Source organism: Gymnogyps californianus, chromosome 1, assembly GCF_018139145.2.
Source record: "Gymnogyps californianus isolate 813 chromosome 1, ASM1813914v2, whole genome shotgun sequence".
In the NCBI taxonomy this organism is placed as follows: Eukaryota; Metazoa; Chordata; class Aves; order Accipitriformes; family Cathartidae; genus Gymnogyps; species Gymnogyps californianus.
The window spans coordinates 84,695,551-84,713,906 of NC_059471.1; the positions used below are offsets into that span (position 1 = coordinate 84,695,551).

Below are 18,356 nucleotides of genomic sequence, written 5' to 3' on the forward strand. Positions count from 1 at the left end.
TTAATATCTATAATGATGTTGATTTAATTACCATGAGAAGCAAAGACTCTCCACATAAAATGTGAATATAGCAAACAAAACCTTTGGAGTAGGGATAGTCGTCTTCTTCCTTCCTTATACAGCAGATGTAGTACATGACTATGACCCTGAGCATTATTTACAAGGCAAATATTCACAACAGCACACATACTTCCCTAAGACAGGATCCTTCCTTAGTGTGTGTTTGTTGGGGGTTTTTTTAATCAAATCAATTAGCTTGCTATCAGTTAGCTTGCTATACACCTCCAAAACACAGTAATTTCTGACTCTAATGATCTTACCAAGAAAAGGTTTTTTCTTTGTTCTCGCCCAGGAGATAGCTTGGAGTTTGCCTTCTGTTCCCCTAATTCCAAACCCTCCTGGAACCAGAATGCCACTGTAATGACAGTCATATATAAAGCAACCAACAGGTAGAATCAAGCCAGCAAAGGAAGTCCATACAAATTGACGAAAGACTTTTGAGGTTATAACAAAGCAAGCATAATGCACGAAAGGCATGTTTCGTATGACCATTCAGAATACACAGAATTTAACTCCAAATTTGGAGATGTGTCTCATCTACCCACCCCAATTCTCATCTGACCAACCTCATGCTTCACAGTGAAATTCCCACTGCTTAAACACATATTGCTTAAATAAACTAGCTACATATTCACTGCTTTAGGATCTTAGCGCCAAAACTTTATGTCTGCTAAGTAATACTGAAGAAATTAAATGCATTTTGACAACAAACAACATCCCTTTACAAATACAAATTGAAATCCCGGCAACGATTCTTAACAGAGACATTTGCAGAGTTTCACCAGCATTTACTAAGCTTTTATCTAACTACATTTCACTATGATGCATGTTGACAAAGAAAAATCTTTGACAACTGACCTGCACTGTAAAGAAAGTCTAGCTATCCAAAAAAAAAACCACCCAAAACCACACAACAAACAAAAAACTGCAACTTGTCTGAAGAGATTAAAGCAGAGTTTGAGGATATAGGTTGGTACTATCATTTGTTATGTCTGAAGCTTGTCACCAACCATGCACATCTATCCCTTTATGGAAGTAACAGAAGTTTGGATGCACTGAGAAATGATTTACTGAAGCATTTTTCATCACATGAAATAAATATCACAGTCTGTATTTGGGATACAGAATACCCGATGCCACTTACTCTGCTTTGCACAGTTTGTGCCATGCCTGGTGATATTTCACTGAGTTCTCCGCTTCTGTAGAACGTTCAAGTTCTGTTGAATCTATGTACTAATAAAGAAAAATATGCAATAAAATAGTCTTTTCTTCCACAGAAAGAGCAGCATACACTATATAACCAACTTTTTAATAGCACTAAGACAAACTATTAGAGTTTCAAGTGAATTTCCCAATAAACCTGTAACAACTCCACTGAAGATCCAGTATTTGCTCTGAAGACCCAGTATTTGCTCTAGTTGCAGCAATCCATGCCCCGTTCTTTGCACATAGCTCCAAAGTTCTGCCTGCCTCCAGTCCTCATTTTGCTATCCTCCAGGTAAACAGACTTGCTAGAATGCTTCATAACTGTGTACCCAGGTTTTCTTCCTATGGAAATCAGGACACCAATCAAGGGTTGGTGCTGACCTTATCCTGACATCCAAATGAGATGTGGCCAGGGTGTTCACTTTCCTAGCTTTTGAGTGCCACAGTTTATCTAATCTATGGATAAACCTGCATTGTCCAGCCTGTGAGAAAGGCATTCCTGGGGACTGTCATGAAAGCATCAACTGTAGAGAGCGAGGCAGACTAATTATCTATGTCCTACTAGAAATACCCCATTAGAATCTCTACTGCCATTATTAAGCATGGCTCCTGAGGTACCACTAGAGCAAATGAGTGAGGCGGCTATGTACTGCACTGGGGACACAAAAGATCAGAGTTTGATTCTTAGTTTTGTCAGTCTTTTTCTCAGAATAACATAATTAATAGCATCCTGCTGTAGAGTCCATCCCCCATAAAAATGAGATCATCTGAAATGACAGAACTCATTTGTGTGCAGAGAAATGAAACCAACAAGAAGATTGCTGAAAGTTTTCCAGATAGAATTGCCTTCTAGCAAACATCTACTTTTTCCACACTCCAGAAGGCATCAAAAATAAAACAGAAAAATAACTATTTATGAATGTTGTTATTCTATACTAGTAGGACACTATAGGATCAACTAAAACGACACTTTATCATGCTGGGAGGCTGTAAAGAGAAACTAATTACAGTTGAATTTAATTGTGGTTTCCTTGCCAAACATATTGAGCCAGCACATTTATCACTTCAAGCAGCATCAACATTTCATCATTCAGATATGTGGATGCTAGGTTACGACCTGGATTCCACATACAATATTAAGCAGTTCCTTCAGAACACGGGATTATACGGAGAGCCTTTGGACAAAAACACTAAAAAGGAGGTTAGCACATGCAGGTAAGTACAGTAGGAGCCCTTGTCTGTTAATATTTCAGCACCACACTGGAGTTCCAGCGATCATCAATTCACATGCTTGTTAATGCAAAAGCCTCACCGAACTTAAGACTAGCTGTACACAAAGCTAACCACGCATTTGCAGACTTGGTGTCTTTTCACTTTTTTGCTAAAAGCAAAGTTATTTTACATATCATAAAAATTTCCCACTATGCAGCTGCCAGTATAAAACACTGTTTAGAGTGACAGAATCACATAGGTCGGAAAGGGCCTTGGGAGGTCTCTAGTCCAACCCCCTGCTCAAAGCAGGTCAAATTAGAGCAGGTTGCTCAGGCCCATTTCCAGTCAGAATCCGAAAATCTCCAGGGATTAATTCTGGCTGTTCCCACTTTCTTGTTTTTCATGCACACAGAAACAACTTTTTGGAGTATTTACTCCATAACCTTTCCAGGGAATGAGGTGAGGCTGACCACCTGCCATTTCCCCAGATACTCCTTTTTGCTTTTTTTGAAGATTGGTGTGACATTTGCCCTTTTCTAGTCATAGAATCGTAGAATCATTTAGGTCGGAAAGGACTTTTAAGATCATCAAGTCCAACTATAAACCTAACACTGCCAAGACCACCACTAAACCATATCCCTAAGCACCACGTCTCAAGATTACTCCATAGCCAAAACTTGTCATCTTTAACAGGATATTGTGAGAAAATCATAGAATCATAGAATCGTTTAGATTGGAAAAGACCTTTAAGATCATAGAGTCCAACTGTTAACCTAGCACTGCCAAGTCCGCCACTAAACCATGTCCATAAGTGCCACATCTGCACATCTTTTAAAAACCTCCAGGGGTGGTGACTCAACCACTTCCCTTGGCAGCCTGTTCCAATGCTTGATAACCCTTTCAGTGAAGAAATTTTTCCTAATATCCAATCTAAACCTCCCCTGGCACAACTTGAGGCCGTTTCCTCTCATCCTATCACTTGTTACTTGGGAGAAGAGACCAACACCCACCTCGCTACAACCTCCTTTCAGGTAGCTGTAGAGAGCGATAAGGTCTCCCCTCAGCCTCCTTTTCTCCAGGCTAAACAACCCCAGTTCCCTCAGCCGCTCCTCATAAGACTTGTGCTCTAGACCCTTCACCAGCTTCATTGCCCTTCCTTGGACACGTTCCAGCACCTCAATGTCTTTCTTGTAGGGGCCCAAAACTGAACACAGTATTCGAGGTGCGGCCTCACCAGTGCTGAGTACAGGGGGACAATCCCTTCCCTAGTCCTGCTGGCCACACTATTTCTGATACAAGCCAGGATGCTGTTGGCCTTCTTGGCCACCTGGACACACTGCTGGCTCATATTCAGCCAGCTGTTAACCAACACCCCCAGGTCCTTGTCCTGGTTTCGGCTAGGACAGAGTTCATTTTCTTCCTAGTAGCTGGTATTGTGCTGTGTTTTGGATTTAGTAGGAAAATAATGTTGATAACACACTGATGTTTTTAGTTGTTGCTAAGTAGTGTTTATACTAAGTCAAGGATTTTTCAGCTTCTCATGCCCAGCCAGCAAGAAGGCTGGAGGGGCACAAGAAGCTGGGAGGGGATGCAGCCAGGACAGCTGACCCAAACTGGCCAAAGAGCTATTCCATACCATATGACATCATGCCCAGTATATAAACTGGGGGAGCTGGCTGGGAGGGGGGATCGCGGCTCGGGAACTAACTGGGCATCGGTCAACAAGTGATGAGCGATTGCACTGTGCACCACTTGCTTTGTATAGTTTAATTCTTTTAGTATTACTATTGTCGTATTATTATTATCATGATCATTGTTTTTCACTCCTTTCTGTCCTATTAAGCTGTCTTTATCTGAACCCACGAGGGGTTTTTTTTTTCTGATTCTGTCCCCCATCCCACTGGGTGGGGGGAGTGAGCGAACAGATGCATGGTGCTTAGTTGCCAGCTGGGGTTAAACCACAACAGTCCTTTTCCGCCGGGCAGCTTTCCAGCCACTCTTCCCCAAGCCTGTAGCATTGCATGGGGTTGTTGTGACCCAAGTGCAGGACCCGGCACTTAGCCTTGTTGAACCTCATACAGTTGGCCTCGGCCCATTGATCCAGCCTGTCCAGATTCTTCTGTACAGCCTTCCTACCCTCAAGCAGATCAACACTCCCGCCCAACTTGGTGTTGTCTGCAAACTTCCTGAGGGTGCACTTGATCCCCTCGTCCAGGTCATTGATAAAGATATTGACAAAGAGTACACCCGTCCAAGCCACGAGCAGCCAGTTTCTCCAGGAGAATGCTGTGGGAAACAGTGTCAAAGGCTTTACTAAAGTCTGGGTAGACAACATCCACAGCCCTTCCCTCATGCACTAAGCGGGTCACCTTGTCATAGAAGGAGATCAGGTTAATGAAGCAGGACCTGCCTTCCATAAACCCATGCTGACTGGGCCTGATCACCTGGTTGTCCTGGAGGTGCCATGAGATGGCACTCAAGATGATCGGCTCCATAACCTTCCCCGGCACCGAGGTCAGACTGACAGGCCTGTAGTTCCCCAGATCCTCCTTCCAGCCCTTCTTGTAGATGGGCATCACGTTTGCTAACCTCCAGTCAACTGGGACCTCCCTGGTTAGCCAGGACTGCTGATAAATGATGGAAAGTGGCTTGGTGAGCGCTTCCTCCAGCTCCCTCAGTACCTTTGGGTGGATCCCATCCAGCCCCATAGACTTGTGTGTGTCTAAGTGGTGTAGCTGGTCACTAACCATTTCCCCTTGGATTATGGGGGCTTCTTTCTGCTTCCCATCCCTGTCTTCCAGCTCAGGGGGCTGGGTACCCGGAGAACAACTGGTCTTACTATTAAAGACTGAGGCAAAGAAGGCATTAAGTACCTCAGCCTTTTCCTCAGCCTTTGTCACTATGCTTCCCCCCGCATCCAATAAAGGATGGAGAGTATCCTTAGCCCTCCTGTTGTTGCTAATGTATTTATAGAAACATTTTTAATTGTCTTTTATGGCAGTAGCCAGACCCAGTTCTAGTTGGGCTTTGGCCCTTCTAATTTTCTCCCTGCATAACCTCATGACATCCTTGTAGTCCTCCTGAGTGGCCTGCCCCTTCTTCCAAAGGTCATAAACTCTCCTTTTTTTCCTGAGTTCCAGCCAAAGCTCTCTGTTCAGCCAGGCCAGTCTCATTCCCCGCTGGCTCGTCTTTTGGCACATGGTTATGGCCTGCTCCTGCTCCTTCAAGGTCTCCTTCTTGAAGAATGTCCAGCCTTCCTGGACTCCTTTGCCCTTCAGGGCTGCCTCCCAAGGGACACTGTCAACCAGGCTCTTAAACAGGCCAAAGTCTGCCCTCCAGAAGTCCAAGGTAGCAGTTCTGCTGACCTCCCTTCCTTACTTCTCTGAGAACCGAAAACTCTACCATTTCATGATCGCTGTGCCCAAGATGGCCTCCAACCATCACATCACCCACAAGTCCTTCTCTGTTCACAAACAACAGGTCCAGTGGGGCACCTTCCCTAGTTGGCTCCCTCACCAGCTGTGTCAGGAAGTTATCTTCCACACACTCCAAGAACCTCCTAGACTGTTTCCTCTCCGCTGTAATGTATTTCCAGCAGACATCTGGTAAGTTGAAGCCCCCAAAGAAAACAAGGGCTGGCGATTGTGAGACGTCTCCCAGCTGCTTATAGAATATTTTGTCTGCCTCTTCATCCTGGTTGGGTGGTCTATAACAGACTCCCACCATGATATCTGCCTTGTTGGCCTTCCCCCTGATTCTTACCCATAAACACTCAACCCTATCATCACCATCATTAAGCTCTAGACAGTCAAAACACTCCCTAACATACAGGGCTACCTCACCACCTCTCCTTCCTTGCCCATCCCTTCTGAAGAGTTTATAGCTATCCATTGCAGCACTCCAGTTGTGTGAGTCACCCCACCACATTTCTGTGATGACAACTATGTCATAGTTTTCCCACTGCACAATGGCTTCCAGCTCCTCCTGTTTCTTGCCCATGCTGCATGCATTGGTGCAGATGCACTTCAGTTGGGCTGTTCATTCCGCCACCTTTTTGGTGGCCCAATTCCTATATGACCATTCTCAGGCCCTTCCACGGTTTCTAACACATCGATGACCCCTGCATCTTTGCTGTCACATGGCTCTCCATTCCCTGCCTCCACCAAGATGGCAGAACAAAGGACCTCACTAGCACACCATCCCTCAAACAGTGGCATGCTGCCCCCAGGCTTATCTCTAGCAAGCCTGGTTTTATCCCCTTCCCCTTCAAATCTAGTTTAAAGCTCTTTCAATGAGCCCTCTTAACTCCTGTGCAAAGAACCTTTTCCCCCTTCGAGACAGGTGTACCCCATCTGTCACCAGCAGGCCTGGTGTCATGTAGACCGACCCATGATCAAAAAACCCAAAATTCTGCTGGTGACACCAGGCTCAGAGCCAGATATTGATCTGCTGGCTCTTCCCATTTCTTCCCTCATCATTCCCTGCAACTGGAAGGATAGAGGAGAACACTATTTGTGCTCCTGATCCCTTAACCAGTTGTCCCAAGGCCCTGAAGTCTCTCTTGATTGCCCTCAGACTTCTGGTTGCAACTTCATCACTGCCTACCTGAAAAATCAATAATGGATAGTAATCTGAGGGCCGTACCAGGGTAGGAAGCTTTCTCTTCGCATCTTTAACCCAGGCCTCAGGGAGGCAGCAGACTTCCCTAAGAAGTGGGTCCAGTCTGCATATTGGGCCTTCTGTTCCCCTCAGGAGAGAGTCTCCTATGACAATGACCCGTCTTTTTTTCTTTATGGAAGCAGTTTTGACGCAGGGCGTAGGCTGACTTAACCTCGGCAACACCTCCAAGCTAGATGAACCATCATCCTCGTCATTGTTCCATTCCACTTGCACGGCCTCATACCCATTATGCAAGGGCACCTGGGAAGGTGGGGTAGTCTCAGAAGAGACGCGCCTGCTGCTCCAGGCAGGAACTTGTTGCCATTGCCCCCTATCCCTTGAGTCACCGCGTTCAGCCAGGTGGAGAGGATAGGGAATCCTCCGTATCATAGGTCCTGTCTGCCTGTCGGGCCTGTCCCAGGGAAGGCAGGGTGCAATTCCAGTAGTCTATCTCTGTCTCGCGCTCCCTGATACTCCTCAACCTACTCACCTCCTCCCAGAGCTCTGTCACTAAGCGGAGGAGTTCCTCTACCTGGGCGCACCTCTCACAGGTGTGCTCACTGCTGCCATCCGGTACTGGCATAAGAGCAGGGCACACCCTGCAGCCTGGCACCTGGGCGGCAGCATGTTCCCACCGGAGCTCTGTCTGGGCAGCTGCGTCGGTCACGGCAGGTGCAGAGCGGAGAGAGGCCACGGCTTTCTGCCAGGTGGATACCATTGATCCCGGGTCGAGCTGGCAGAGCTACAGCACCCTTCCTGCACGCCCTGCCGCGCCACACCGTTTGCCCGCCCTGGTCGCGGTGCTCCTGGTCACCAGCGCTCCCCAGGGGCTTCTTTTATATGGGGGGGCTTAGCCGCCACTGCTCCTGGCCCCACCAGCTGTGGGCTCCTGGCGGATCCCTTGGCTCCCAGTGGATCCCTTGGCTCCCGCTGAGGCTCTCCCGGTTCAGGACCCTCCCTGGGCACCGCACCAGAGCGCCTCGCTGCCAATCGTGCCGGGCACCGGAGCCGCTTGCCTCGGCGACTGAGAGAGCGTCTGCCAATTGCCATGACCCTTCAAAGCTGATGGGCAAGTGGCCTCACAAGGACACCAGCCAGCTTCCCTCAGCACTCTGGGATGCATTTTGTCTGGTCGCATGGACTTGTGTATGTCCAACTGGTCTGAGTACTTCCCAGCTATATGTGTATGTATATTGTGGAAGAAAACTTATCGTGGAGGAAAGCTTATCTATTTCCTACAAATATATATTTTTTTTTTTCCCTCCATGATACCTCCTCCCCTTTCCCTTCAAGGGAAAGGAGACAGCTTAAGCCTTAAAACAAGCTATTTCTTCCCTAAGCTGAGTTTCTGGTGGGTTTTAGGTTTTGGGTTTGGTTGGTTTGGGGGTTTTTTTTATATTTTCCATGATACCCACCAACTGGCTTCTTAGTCACATAAACACATAAAGCTTACTTGAATTCTGCTTAGTCCTTGTAATTTCAGAGATACTTCTCAGCAGTGAACACTGCATAAGTTCCTTAGTATGTAGAAAAATATTTCCTCTTATTAAACATGAAGTTATTTTGTTTTCTTGAGTGGTTCCCTAGCTGTTTTACATGATAGGTAACAACCAGTTCTCTGTCTCTATACTATTGCACATTCGGCACACCTTACAGAGGACAAGAGTAGAAGGACATTAAGATAAGAAGGTTTTGGTTTTTTTCCTTTTCTCTTGATAGGAAGGGCCTCTTCCCCCTCCCCAGAGAATAAGTCAATCCACTTCTCTCAGTAAAGAAGTCCTACAGGAAAAAATAATTCAGATTTGCTTTTGTCTGTGCTTCTCTGTATGCCTCCCCTACTTGAAAAGGTTCTGGGATGACATCAGCAATGAGAAGCAAAAGATGAAGGATTTGCAGCTGACCAATGTGCCTGACCAGCGGCAGAATGATACTGTGAGAAAACAACAGGGTGACTTCAGAGCCCACAACAGCGCAAGCCACAGTGAAAAGTACGTTCTACGTCACCACAAGATGCTGCAACTACTTCACCATCTGATTAACAGTCCATCAGGACCAAGCAGCAATGGGAGGGTACAAAACATAATTGGTTATCTTGGTACAGGGCTAGTCACCTTCTCCACCAAGTCACTGAAAAGAAAACACCTGAGGTGATACATTCCTGGTGACCTGTGTGGTCAAGCAAACAAAAGTATGTTACCAAGTTTCTGATATGAGAAATTCCTTCTTTAGTACTCAGTGTTCATGGCTTAGGGAACTTATCTTCTCCCAAAAGATACTGGAAATATCACTGTAAACAGGACTCCCATGTATTCATTACTCTGTGCTTCATTAAAGTAGTACATATGCACCCCTGGTTGTTCTACGTGCTCCCATTGCTTCTTTCTGGAGTAGATGGACTGAGGCAATAGAATGGTGGCTGTGTCTTTGGCCTGCTGCCTTTAGCAACCTGTTAAGCCATCCTGGATATTAATGACCTTCCTCGTCAAGAAGTGGTTAGTTCCAGTGAGAAACTTTCTAAAGCTGAGTGGAAACAGCCTGCGTTCCTTGCACAAGCATTATCTAAGCAACCCATGCACAGCTTTTGACACACTGAAACTTTCACTCTAATATCTTCTATTTTTTATATCATGAAAAAGGGAATAATCAAAGGTCACAGGGTTCAGCAATTTTCAGCAGTTACCGAAGTGCATAAACACATGAACTTGCTTCGATCAGAGACAGGCAGAGACCAAAACCTACTGAGTGCAATACAGTCTGCAACTGCCCACTTTGATCAGTTTATTTTATATCATTTAATGAATCACTCTAAAGCAGCACGTCGTTGCTGATACTTTGCAACCATTTATTACTGTTTTGCTACTGCAAGTTGCTAAAATCTCCTCTGTACCCATTAAGGGATAACAACACACACTTCCACACTCTCTGCCCCAGACTTGCCATCCCTAGCAACAAAACTCAGCAATGGAAAATGATAGCTCCGCCAGTGAGAAAGCTGACAACAGTTTTTCTCCATGTAGTTCAACTTTCTATTCTCATTAAAATGAGACAAATTAGATCCCTAAATAGTCCTTTATTCGAGGAACTACTATCTTGGAGAAACTAATTTTATGGGTCAATTCTGATATCATTAGAATCCTGCTGAAGATAAAATGGACGGCTCTCAGAATATTAACTGAAGAGCAACAGCTTCTGGCACCGGATTTTGAAAAGAAACTAAACTGCTTTCCAATTTACCTATTTTCTCCTGTCTTTAAGCTAACCTCATTAACATGCAAGCAGTCTCATGAGAACAAGTGAAACCTACCTTTGATAGTAAATACAAATTTGCAGGTAAAGTCTGCTTTTTTCATCAGACCCAGTTTTGGGTAATTGTAGCGTTCCTTTCAGATAAGTTTAGTACCAAATAAAATAATTAAATCTGTAAACACTTCTTTAAAAAAAAATGAGATGCTTGGCCAGTCTGTATTTATCTGCATGATTCATTTTCTAATTTCCACATCAATTAAAACTGCCTCACATGATGGGAACTAGTAGAGTATATTCAAAGTATTCCTGAAAGCAAAATCCAGAAATATCCTCACCATTAAATCCAGTTTGTGATTAATTGCCAGCGCAGAGTGTTCCAGAGCCTTGAAAACAGATGCATAGCAATCACTTAGTTTTGTGTACTTGCCAACGAGAGCTATGGAACACACCTTCAGCAACCTCTCGTATCTGACAAAAACAAGTTTTTTGGTTATTACACCAATTTTCACAAAGAAAACATTTTAACAGTGTTTGCTTTTTCTTTAATTTCACAAAACTTCTTCTAAAATCTCAAAACTGACAATGTTTTTAAACCCAGACCATTCACAGGTGTTCATCAGCAGCATGCTACTGACCCCAGTCCAGTTTGGTGACTTCACAGCAACTAGAAACGTAACTTCAATTAAAACACTTTTAGAAAAAGCAGCAGGAGTTACAATACCTGTCAGCCATTTTCTTCCATTTCATTAGAAGATCACTTGGCTGGTCATCAATAGGTAAATTTAACCTCTGTTTAAAATACTTAATGATGCCTTGCTCCTCCAACAGGATTGGTACTCGATAAGTGGAAGACACATCATGGATAAATATCACCTAACAAAAAAAAGCATAACATAAAAGACTTAAGTAAAAAATTTTCATAGGAAACATACATTCTACTTTTTGTATAATATATGCGTTTTGTATTCTTAGAATACGTTCTAACATTCAAATACTTTTCTTTTGAATGAGCAGGGCAGCACAGCTAATATTTAAGGTTCTACTAAATCTACATGGAAAAAGTTACCCAAAAGGTAAAAGTGTGTTTCACTTCATCACACTATCATACAAAAATAGCTTGTCAAGCCTATCAACGCATCCATCTGGCCCCACAAGCAGTCATGCTTGCTAATACTTCTTTCTCTGTCACAAACTTCAAGAATATTAACTGGGAAAGAAAGAACACAAATGGAACCTAACAAAACAGACTCAATTAGGTTGCGATAAAGTCTCCTAAAAGAATTTTGTTAGTGAATTAGGTTATGTAATTAATTAATGAGTATAGTCCATTCAATGACCATTTAGTTAAGAACACATTTATAAACTGCGTCCAAGCTGCTGGCAGTTAAGTTCACTGCACTTGGCTTACACGAGACCACAGAGTTCAGAATCCTGAGCACAAGTGTTCTCTTCCCTGATACACATAAGAAGTAAAGGACACTCGCTTAGTTATCCTTGAGTTACTTCTGTTCATCACATAAGTATGTACTCACGCGTGCTGCCCCATGCCTCTCTATGCGCTCATTCAACAACAAAAAGAATAGGGTAACCACAGCCCTCCTACAGTAGGAATAAGGCTTATCCAACTGTTCTTCCAAACTTGGCAGCTACCATCCTAAGGATATAACATTAAGAAAGAATCACTAGCTGCTCTAGGTTACAGCCGTGCTGACTATGGAGACTATTATAATCCTGAAACAAGCTGCAGACACTGCTTTTGTTTTGGTGGTACATACCTTGAAGTGAGGAGGGAGGACTCACTTGATAAAAGCAAATTTAAAAAAAAAAAAAAATCCACTTAGAGGAAGTCTGTGCACAAAACAGCATGTGGTCTTCATGGACTAGTTATGACAGTCCTGGAAACCATTTCCAGGCACACAAAAGAAAAGAAAATCATCAGGAGTACTCAGCATGGATTCACCAAGGGGAGGTCATACTTGACCAACTTCATAAACTTCTATGATGAAGTGACTGGCCTAGCAGATGAGAGGAGAGTAGTGGATATTGTCTACCTGGACTTCAGGAAGGCTTGTAACACTGTCTCCTTTTTAATACTTTAACCTGTTCATGTATGGGCAGGATGAGCAGACAGTGAGGAAAACTGGCAGAATGGCCAGGACCAGAGGGTGATGATTAGCAGCACGAAGTCTAGTTGAAAGCCAGTAACTAGCAGAGTACCCCTGGGGTCAGTACTGAGTCAATTCCTGTTTAACATCTTCATTAATGGACCTGGATAATGGGGCAGAGCATACCTTCAGCAAGTTTTCAGATGACACCAAAGTGGCAGGAGTGGCTGATACACCAGAGGGTCATGCTGCCATCCTGCCAAGAGGCTGGCAGCTGACAGGAACCTCATGAAGTTCAACAAGGAGAATTGCAAAGTCCTGCACCTGGGGAGGAACAACCCCAGGCACCAGTACATGCTGGAGGCCGCCCAGCTGGAAAGCAGCTTGGTAGAAAAAGACCTGGGTGTTCTGGTGGACACCAAGTTGAACATGAGCCAACCAACAGTATCCTCGACTGCATTAGGAGGAGTGTTGCCGGCAGGTCGAGGGAGGTGATCCTTCCCCTCTACACAGCACTGGTGAGGCCACACCTGGAGTACTGGGTCCAGTTCTGGGCTCCGCAGTACAAAAGAAACATGGACATACTGGAAAGAGTCCACGGCCCACAAAGGGCCATGAAGGTGATTAAGGGACTGGAACATCTCTCCTGTGAGAAAAGGCTGAGAGAGCTGGGATTGTTCAGCCTGGAGAAGAGAAGGCTCGGGGGTGGGGGTGGAAAATCTCATCAATGTATAGAAATACCTGAGAGAAGAGTGCAAAGAAGATGGTGCCAGGCTCTCTTCAGCAGCGCGCAGTGACAGGACAAGAGGCAATGAACACAAACTGAAACACAGGAGGTTCCCTCTGAACATCAGGAAACACTTTTTCATTGTGAGGGTGACTGAGCCCTGGCACAGGTTGCCCAGGGAAGTTGTGGAGTCTCCATCCTTGGAGATATTCAAAAGCTGCCTCAATAATGGTCCTGGGCAACTGGCTCTAGGTGGCCCTGCTTGAGCAGGGGGGTTGGACCAGATGGCCTCCCTTCCAACCTCAACTATTCTGTGATTCTGTGACAGCAAATAAATGGGAAATGTGGACTGAAAAGGTTGATCCCCTTGAGACTGTAAACCACCGTTCTAGACACAAAATAGACTGTAGCTTCTTCTCCACTGGCATTGCACATAGCTCCAGGAAGAAGACTGATGATGCATCTAATCCTTCAGTTCACAAGGATCAGGATCATTCTAAGGAATATATAGACATGTCGCCAGTATCTTTTGAAATCCAGAAGTGGTTCGTTATTTTAAGACACACAGGGGACTTAAGAATGGCGCTGCAGAATTCTGATGAATACAGTTATGAAAAGGAAAAAAGAAATAAAAAATAAGGCTGCAATGCAGTATGGCACCTAGCAGCATCCCAGTTCAGTCCACTGGGTCTAACCACCAGGGACACACCTATATTACACAATGCAGTGCTATGGATAGACATTTGAGCTAGCCAGAACAGCACAAGAAGAGTGCAGCACTCTGCCTGGGATCATATACTCAGCTTCTCATGAAAGCTGTGACTGGTATGACTATTGAGCTTCTACCCTAAAAGGCAGAACTTTGGGGAAAAAAAAAAACAGTGACATGAAGACAGCTCCCTCCCTGTCAGGGAGCTCTTAGGGAAGTTCAGTTACACATAGGACTCTTGGTCCAGTTAGACTAGCATAATAACTGCAGGTGGAATCTGAGTATGTACATACTTACACATGGCCTGATACTGCCAGAAAAGCACACACCAGTTTTGTTTGATTGAACTTCCAGTTGTCTCTCTCTGGCTGGAGAGGAACCACAAAGGCATTTCTGAAGGATTTTCCAGAAGCTAGCTCAAGGGTGTTGTCTTCCACAGATAGTAAGAGGGAAGGAAGGGGTGGGGGCAGGGAGGAGGAGTAATGGCCACACTGTCCTCTATGTCCTCATCTGGAATCTTACTATAAAAAGCTTTTTCTTACATACCTGCAGAGAGGGAGGTCAACACTGATACGTATTTGAAACACAGTATAACTGCTGGCATCTATTATCCCTTTAACATTATCCGTTACATTGAAGAGTAAAATGCTCTCATTTGCAAAAATATTAAAGAGCATTTGATTTATCAAAATTAATATTTGAATAGCAATTAATTACAAACTATTAAGGCCAAAATCACACATGAATTATAAAAGGATACATAACTACACAGTAGATGTTCTAAGCATGTTAAAGGGCATGGATAGCCTATTACATATTATCACAGTAACAGTGTTCATGTGGCTGTGATGATCTCTGGACATAAGCAAAACCTCTAGCTTCAACCACACTTTGTTCATCCATTATTACAAACACTTGAGATGATTTATGGACAATAACCAACCATAGCTTGAAACTGCACAGTTTTCACAACTAGGTATAGCAATTAACCATGCACTCAAAATCTATTCCTTTTATTAACTTTTTACATAACGTGCATTTGAGTTGCTAATGACCGTTTGACATCAAAAATATTGGGAGATTAAATTTTAAGTGTTATAGTGTACATGACAGCAAGATAAAAACTGTAAAAACAATTACATATTAATGAAACAGTCTGAAGTTGAAAACAGAAATGCACAGAAATATTTGCATGCTTTCCCACATGTTTAAATAATGAGGAATAAAGTATTAAAGTACTGACCTGCTCAGGCTCCACATGGCAAAACATGGAAATCTTTTCCTTCACTGCCATTTCTATAGGTTTTGCACTTCTGCAGACAATCTGTCATAACAGAAGGAAAAATCTTAAATATTTACTAGGCAAACCAATACAAGATCCTCAATACTGTTCATGGAGAAATTAATCTCCTTTGGAAGCACAGCACAAACAAATGTGCCTTTTTTTCTCTTCCCTTCTTTTGGAGTTCTACAATTTATCATAGCTCACAAATATCTGCTAGTAAGGCAGAAGTAAATCAGTCATCTGCCCATACTGACCCACTTTTATTAATCTTTCTTTGGCATTCTCTGTAATACTGCTTCTTCATGTTCTCCTTTCTTGTAGCTACTGTTGTAATAGTCTTTAGCTAAAGTCTAGCAGCTCTGTAAGTATGAATAATACGATGAATCAAAAGAAATATTGTGATCTTATCTGCTAAATTTAGAGCAATAATACTTAGCTTACATGCATGTTTTCTAGTATTTCAGTACTTCAGCACCTTTTTGTAATTCTAAATTTGCACATCATGATAAAAAGAAGCAGGCTGAAGATGAGAAAATATTTCATAATTTTGTGGGTTTTTTCCTGGTGCAATTATTCTGTTATTATTTTGCTGACACATGTAAAACTCGGAAATTTTAGAAAATATTGATAATTTTTACCAATAAAGAAAAGAAGCATGTGTTTTGGTGTTTGTTGGAAGGGGGGTTTTTGCATTATGTAACTTCAGGCAACTAGCTCAAAATGCAGAACTGCTCTATCAGTGTGCCTATTGATTACTCAGTCTACTACTTAAGTTATTTTGAATCCTGAAAGTATAACAGAAAGTAGGATGATCCCGTTAAAAGATTAATTCATTATTTTCCCCACCTTTCTAGCAAATGCAACTACTTAATGCATTAAGCCCTTTTTTGTTCAGAAACTTATAGCTGATCTTTGATCACCTTGCTAGACTGCAGCTTAGCTACGCTGATATTGATGAAGTCTAATTAACTTCCCCTACCCTTGCAAGAAATTCTAGAAACAGAAAAACAATGGCAAGTATAAGGGAAAATTAGTGCACATTCTAATAATCAAAGAAGAATTATGATACGATTTGTACATTGTATTCAATTAAGCACAACTTACACTTAAAAACCGGGTAATGTTTGAAGATATAATTCATAAACCTTGATAGTATGAGCACATGATTAAATCCACTTTGAAATCCATAATCCATCTTGCTGAGACAAATTTAAAGTTAATGCAGTCACAGAAATCAAAAACATCAGAATCAGCATGAAAATACGAAACTACAATAACAGTGGCGGAGATGCATCTCAAAGAAACATAATACAAAGATGATGAGGAACAATTGAACTGAATAAGGCAGCACTGACAAGCGTATAATCAGTTTTCAAAATGCTGTAACAGAGTCCATTAAATCTGCAGATATAGCATATTCATTACGCGCTTAGAACACCCCATGGAGAACAGAAAGGCTCCTGTACGTACACAGCTGAGACTGGCCCAGCATGCCACCTCAGGGAAGCCTGGGACCAGACAGTATTAAGCAGGTATTAAGAATAGGTCTAGCCAAGTTTAGATCAGGCAGCCTGGCAGCACAGCTTATGAAGGAAGCCCTCCTGACTGCTGTTCTAGGAGCTTCCCCCTATGCTGTTGTCCTGGTTTCAGCTGGGATAGGGTTAATTTTCTTCCTAGTAGCTGGTATAGCGCAGTGTTTTGGATTTAGTAGGAAAATAATGTTGATAACACACTGATGTTTTAGTTCTTGCTAACCAGTGTTTATATGAAGTCAAGGACTTTTCAGCTTCTCATACTGCCCTGCCAGCGGAGGCTGGGAGTGCACAAGAAGCTGGGAGGGGACACAGTCAGGACAGCTGACCCCAACTGACCAAAGGGATATTCCATACCATATGACATTATGCCCAGATTATAAACTTGGGGGATTTGGCCAGGAGGGGCAGATCACTGCTCGGGAACTAACTGGGCATCAGTCAGTGAGTGGTGAGCAATTGCATTGTGCTTCACTTGTTTTGTACATTCTAATAATAATAAAATGACAATAATAACACTAAAAGAATTATCATTATTTTCCTTCCTTTCTGTCCTATTAAACTGTCTTTATCTCAACTCACGAGTTTTTGGGTTTTTTTCAATTCTCTCCCCCATCCCACTGGGTGGGGGGGAGTGAGCGAGAGGCTGCGTGGTGCTTAGTTGCCGGCTGGGGTTAAACCACGACAGCTGTCTTGGCCTTGGGCCCCTGCCTAGGAGAGCAACCATTTAAAGACTTTCTTGAAGCAGTGCCCAAGCAACTTTATAACAGCACCAAGAGGCTATGCTCAGAGTGTAATCTCTCTATGCTTTAGTGGTCAACAGCAGCAGGTTTGTTTTCGTTTGTTTTTTTTTTAAAAAAAAAAAAAAAAAAAAAAAAAAAGGTACTGCACTTCTGGCAGTCCCAGAACTGCCCCAGGCAAGAACTCAAGATGTGAGAAAGTGACTAGATTAGTCTGTTTTCCTTTTATTACACAAACACACTTAACAGGCTTTTAAAAATTAATCTGGGGGGGGGGAAAGCCAGGCTCTGGCAATTATCTTAAAGGCGTTCAAAAATCACATGCAACTTTCCATATGCAATTAGCACCTCAAGAGGGATTTTGAAATTTAGGCCCTGAAGCTTGGAATATAGAGCAGCATTGTGTTAATAAAAGTCTTTCCCTCCACAAGCTGATTACAGTTACCAGGTCCCAACGATTTGAAGCTACCTAACACATCCTTCACATATCCTATTTATAAAGCCATTGGTTTTGTAGTTCTTAACATGCTTTTTGATAAATGTAAAATGCAAGAGTTCAAAAAAAAAAAAACAAAACCAGAAAGAAGCACAATAAAAAAATGTAGTTGTGTGACTATCCTTTTAAGAATCATTTTTCCTTTTTGAGAATAAAAATATTATACAGAAGCAGTGACTATTCTCACTACTCTTTCATTTCTGAGAAGGGCTAGGAAGCTTTTTCTCCCAGGGGCCTTTATGGAACGGAAAGTGCTCAACAACTTCAAGAATCAAGTAAGGAAAATATTTTTTGACTTAACAAGCAGCCTCACACGAAAGAGCAAAATTGTCCTTTTCTGTTCCTGGAGCAGACCTAGAAACAGAGTGTGTCTTCAGCT

At 43.1% G+C, this 18,356-nt stretch overlaps 1 protein-coding gene across 1 annotated transcript in view; it reads right to left on the reverse strand.

The window, feature by feature from the left end:
* CTPS2 (CTP synthase 2) overlaps nucleotides 1-18,356 on the reverse strand; it is an 83,470-nt gene that overhangs the window by 53,838 nt on the left and 11,276 nt on the right. The window contains exons 7-11 of the mRNA XM_050910637.1: nucleotides 15,168-15,248; nucleotides 11,105-11,256; nucleotides 10,719-10,851; nucleotides 1,205-1,293; nucleotides 321-415 (exon numbers count right to left, since the gene is read on the reverse strand). Of these exons, the coding sequence (XP_050766594.1) occupies nucleotides 321-415; nucleotides 1,205-1,293; nucleotides 10,719-10,851; nucleotides 11,105-11,256; nucleotides 15,168-15,248 (550 nt within the window). The remainder of the gene's footprint in view (nucleotides 1-320; nucleotides 416-1,204; nucleotides 1,294-10,718; nucleotides 10,852-11,104; nucleotides 11,257-15,167; nucleotides 15,249-18,356) is intronic.